Genomic DNA, 4,119 nt, shown 5'->3' with positions numbered 1-4,119 from the left:
GTAGGAGACATTGCAAAGTGAGATAGGGCGAAACCTGTCAAATGAAGTGGGATTTGCTTCCTTAGGGATCAGAGCAATGTGGGAAGATTTTGTGTTTTCTCCCAGCTTGTGATTTCTGAAAGCATTCTTTATCATTCTCACAAAATCCTTTTTAATTATTTCCCAGTGCTGGCGGTAGAATGCAACCGTAAACCCGTCCGGGCCCGGAGCCTTATCTTGCTGCATGCTGAAGGTCGCCACTCGTATTTCCTCTTCTGTGGGATCTTGCTCCAGCTCTCTATTATGGTTCTCTGTCAATTTGCTCTCTATTGTGCTGAGGAAGTCTGCGCTGTCTATTTGTTGAGGAGCTGCTGTGAGGAGGGCCTTGAAGTGATTATGGGCAGCATTTTTAATTTCTTCTTGATCCTTCAGCACTTTCCCATCAGCCTCAATTTTATCGATTTGGTTGCCTGCTCTCCTGAGCTTAATATTGTTGTGGAAGAAGGTGGTATTTTTGTCCCCGGCTTTCAGCCAGAGACAACGGGATTTCACTCTTTGTTCCTCTTCCTCCACTCGGTTTTGGCGGTAGAGTTCCTTATACATATTTTTCTCCTGCTCTAAATCCTCGGCTGTGTATTGTGTGTGCTCTTTCTCTTTGTGCCAATGCTCCATCTTTGTAATCAGGTCTGTTTTTTTTTCCCCTCAGAGATCGCCGCCTCTTTTGCCCACTGCTTTATGGCTGTCCGTAATTGTTTTAATTTTGATTCCCAGACAAAGTAGGGCGATCCTATTACTTCCCTAGCCCACTGATTTTGTACAAGGGTGCGGAAGTCTTCATGGAGGTCCCAAGTTTTATTGTATTTGAAGGGGAGTGGCCCCAAATTTGTTCCCTTATCCAAAATGAGAGTCACAGGCTTGTGGTCCGAAGCTGAGGCGTGGATTAAGTGGCTCCTGATGGACTGAAAATTTCCTACTATTCTTTCCTGGAGCAGAAACCTGTCCAATCTCTCCTTGATATTGTGAGAGCCTGATCGTTTGTTGCTCCAAGTATATTTTCCATTTGACAGAGGGATGTCGATCAGATTTGATGACTGAATAATGGATTCTAGCTTATCTCGTGAGGAATCTGCATGGTAATTTCCACCAAATTTTTCTTCCACATGTCTAATTAAGTTCATGTCTCCCCCAAGAATTATCCGACTATTTTGAACAGAGAGGAGATCTGCCTCTATGGAATTCCAGCAACTGGCTTTGTCCCTGTAGTGATTTGGGGCATAAATGTTGTAGATGTGGTAAACTTCCTGAGTGCTTTTATTTTTCAAGTCTGTTCTGATCCACCAGTTGCATAGTTGTGAGTTGATGATTTCCCATTTGTTCTTGCTCCATAGTGTTCCTATACCTCCTGAAGCCCCATCTGAGCCTTTTGATAAACCTGAGAAATTTTTGAATTGTTGAGTTTGATGTTGAAAGTCCTGCTCGGTGATTTTGGTCTCCTGGATAAGGAGAAAGTCTGGCTGCTCCTGTTTTAGTAAGTCCTTGATTGCTTTCAGTTTTGTGGAGGAGCCCATCCCCCTACAGTTCCAAGAGACCAAGATCATTATTTACCGTTTGTTGGGTGGGATCCGGACTTCTCCTTTGCCTTTTCTCCACTCCCTTTTAACTTGCCTAGATATGAGTCCATAGGTTGCTGTGTTCCCGTTGCCATCTCCTTAGCAGCTGTTTCATCTCTGAGCTCTTTGTTTGTCTTCCTGCCAACTTTTCTCGGGGGATCTGAGGGCTGATTGGCTTCTTTCGCTTTGTTTCTGGTGAGGATTCTTTCAATGGTGGGGGGGGGGGGGAGGGTTCGAGCGGGGAGAGGCTGGCCGGGGGGACAGAGGGGGGGAGGAAGGTTCTTCGGCAGATAAGGATTCGAAGGGGTTGGAGGATGAAGGGAAGGCTGAGTTGGAGGGGGGAGGAGGGGGGGGGAGGTTTGATGCCGGAGGGGTTTTAGAGCTGATTCCCTGATTAGGAGAGGGCTTTTTTCTTTTTACATGTTCCCATGTTTCCTCAGCATTTTCCTCAATATTTGCAACTTCATTAGCTTTTAACTTACTACATCTATTGGCGAAATGGCCATACTCGTGACATACCTTGCATTTGAAGGGGAGCTGCTCGTAGTCCAGCTGCTGGATGTGCGTCCATTGGTCCACCTTTATCTTTATGGCTTCTGGCAGGCCTTTCCCTAGATCTACTTCAACGCAGATCCTTGCGCACACGTGCATGTTCTCGCTTGGTTCAGATCTGTCAATATATTTTCCTACTGCATTGCCTATTGCTTTTACTGATTCCTCCCCCCAGCAGTGAAGCGGCAGATGAGGGATCCGTACCCAAACTGGAACTGCATTTGGGATATCCATTTCCGGGTCGAAGTCCGGAGTCCTTTTGTTCAAATAGAGACCTCTTGTGTCCATGAAATAAGGTCCATTACAGAAAATGAGGTTCTTGTCTTCTTTTGACTCAAAGAGAAAAGTATAGTATCCACGTCCACAGAATCTGATGGTGATCTTTCCTTGAATCATTGCGCTCCAGTTGCGCTCCACCCATTTTTGTACTGATCTCGGGGAGGGCCAGAGACCGGTGAACTGACCAACAAGACCTCTTTCTGCAAGAGCTATTGCCGATTTCCTTGGAAGGGAGGGAGGTAGAATGACCTCAGGGATTTCGTCCAGCTTTTTAATGAACTTAGTTACTGAGGGGCGAGGTCTGTCATCTGAGGGTTCAGAAATTAGTGAGGCGAAGATTTCTTCAAGATTCTCTGAGGCTGGGGGAGGGGGGGCGGGCCCTGCCATTGCAGGCCCGCGAGAAGCGCTGAAAGAAACAGAGCGGGAGGAGGTGCTGGGACCCCGAGGGCAGGAGCCAGCGCAAAACGACAGGCACGGGAGGGGATCGAGGGTCAGAGGCCCAGCCAGGCAGGGCCTGGGGGGCGGAGGCAGGAGCGCGCGGGAGTTTCAAACCAGAGCTCGGGCCTCAGCGATCGAGAACAAGTTGTAGTTCCCTTACTGATTGCTTTTACTCGGCCAAAATCCATAGATTAAACTGCAAACCGTGACCCAGAACCCGGATAGAAGTCTCGTTTCTGCCCCAGCGCAGGCTCTGTGAAGAGGTTCTGCATTTCAACACAGGTCCCGAGAGGGCTACCTGCGCTGCAATTCAGTTTCTCTGTGCAACAGGTGCGCTGATCAGCCCTTGCCCTGTGCAGCTGAGGTTCTTTGCTTCATTTTGTTCAGTTTTATCTCTGATTTTTGCACCCTGTTATCAGTGTGTGTACCTATCTGAAAACCCCTTTTCTCTGCCTTAATTCCGCCTCCTTTGTACAAAAAGACTGTAGGTGTTCTTTGTGTATTTGTTACATCATTTACAGTTTTCCATTGAAAAGTAAAATAGTCATACTGTCGTCCTTAGATTTAGATCTGTCGTAAGTGTCGATTTTGATCTTAGGAGAAAGTTTCTTTGTTGTTGACAGTTGATTATACTTTTTACTTTTGCTTTGGTTTGAATTTGTCTCTTTCTAGTGTCAAAACGAGTGTTTATTTCAGAATCATAAAGTGTCGTAATCTTCTCTACCCTTTTGATTTCGGAAAAGAAGCTTGTTTGTGTTGTTCACTTGAAAGCAAATTCAAATTTGTACATCAACTTTCTTTTTAGGCATCAATATTAAGAAAGTGAAAACAAATACATGCATTTGTGCATTTGCATATTGATAGTTTGTATGGTTTGATTTAGGAAAAGTGCATTTACAGTGTGCTCTTTGCTCTTTGAGAAAAGATTGTGTCTTTCTTTTCCCCTTGTAGCTAGGATTTTCATTGTTGAAAAGAGATAAATGCTTGCTTATCATCTTTAGATTTCATTTAGGAATTACATCTACATCTCGTGGTGATCCAAAAAGGCAAAATTCTAAGAAATATCAACTTAAAATAAATTGAATGAATCTAACAACGCTTTGGAACTTAACGCACAACATAGAGGTCTAGGCTAGAGACGTGTTCCAGCGTCGTAAAGCCTGGTAACTGTTGTCCTCACTGATGGTTGGTGATTCCTCCACTGTGAGACGATAAGTGCCAGTACGGATTGTGCTCCCACGTACCGTCGAGTATATATTGG

The 4,119-nt window shown here is 45.2% G+C and overlaps 1 protein-coding gene across 1 annotated transcript; it reads right to left on the bottom strand.

Annotated features, from left to right (window-relative positions):
• Positions 1-659: 659 nt before the first annotated feature.
• Positions 660-1,547, bottom strand: LOC149148435 (uncharacterized). The gene has a single exon (XM_089442174.1). The coding sequence runs from the start codon at positions 1,545-1,547 to the stop codon at positions 660-662; it is 888 nt and encodes a 295-aa protein (XP_089298300.1).
• Positions 1,548-4,119: the final 2,572 nt, after the last annotated feature.

This window comes from Pinus tabuliformis, chromosome 9, assembly GCF_031772625.1.
Source record: "Pinus tabuliformis cultivar Carrire ecotype Pingquan chromosome 9, CPIR1, whole genome shotgun sequence".
NCBI classification, from domain to species: Eukaryota; Viridiplantae; Streptophyta; class Pinopsida; order Pinales; family Pinaceae; genus Pinus; species Pinus tabuliformis.
This window is presented reverse-complemented; position numbering and strand designations above follow the sequence as displayed.

Excerpts from the sequence above, each read along its gene's own strand:
- LOC149148435 (XM_089442174.1), bottom strand. The coding sequence starts at position 1,547 with ATGGGCTCCTCCACAAAACTGAAAGCAATCAAGGACTTACTAAAACAG.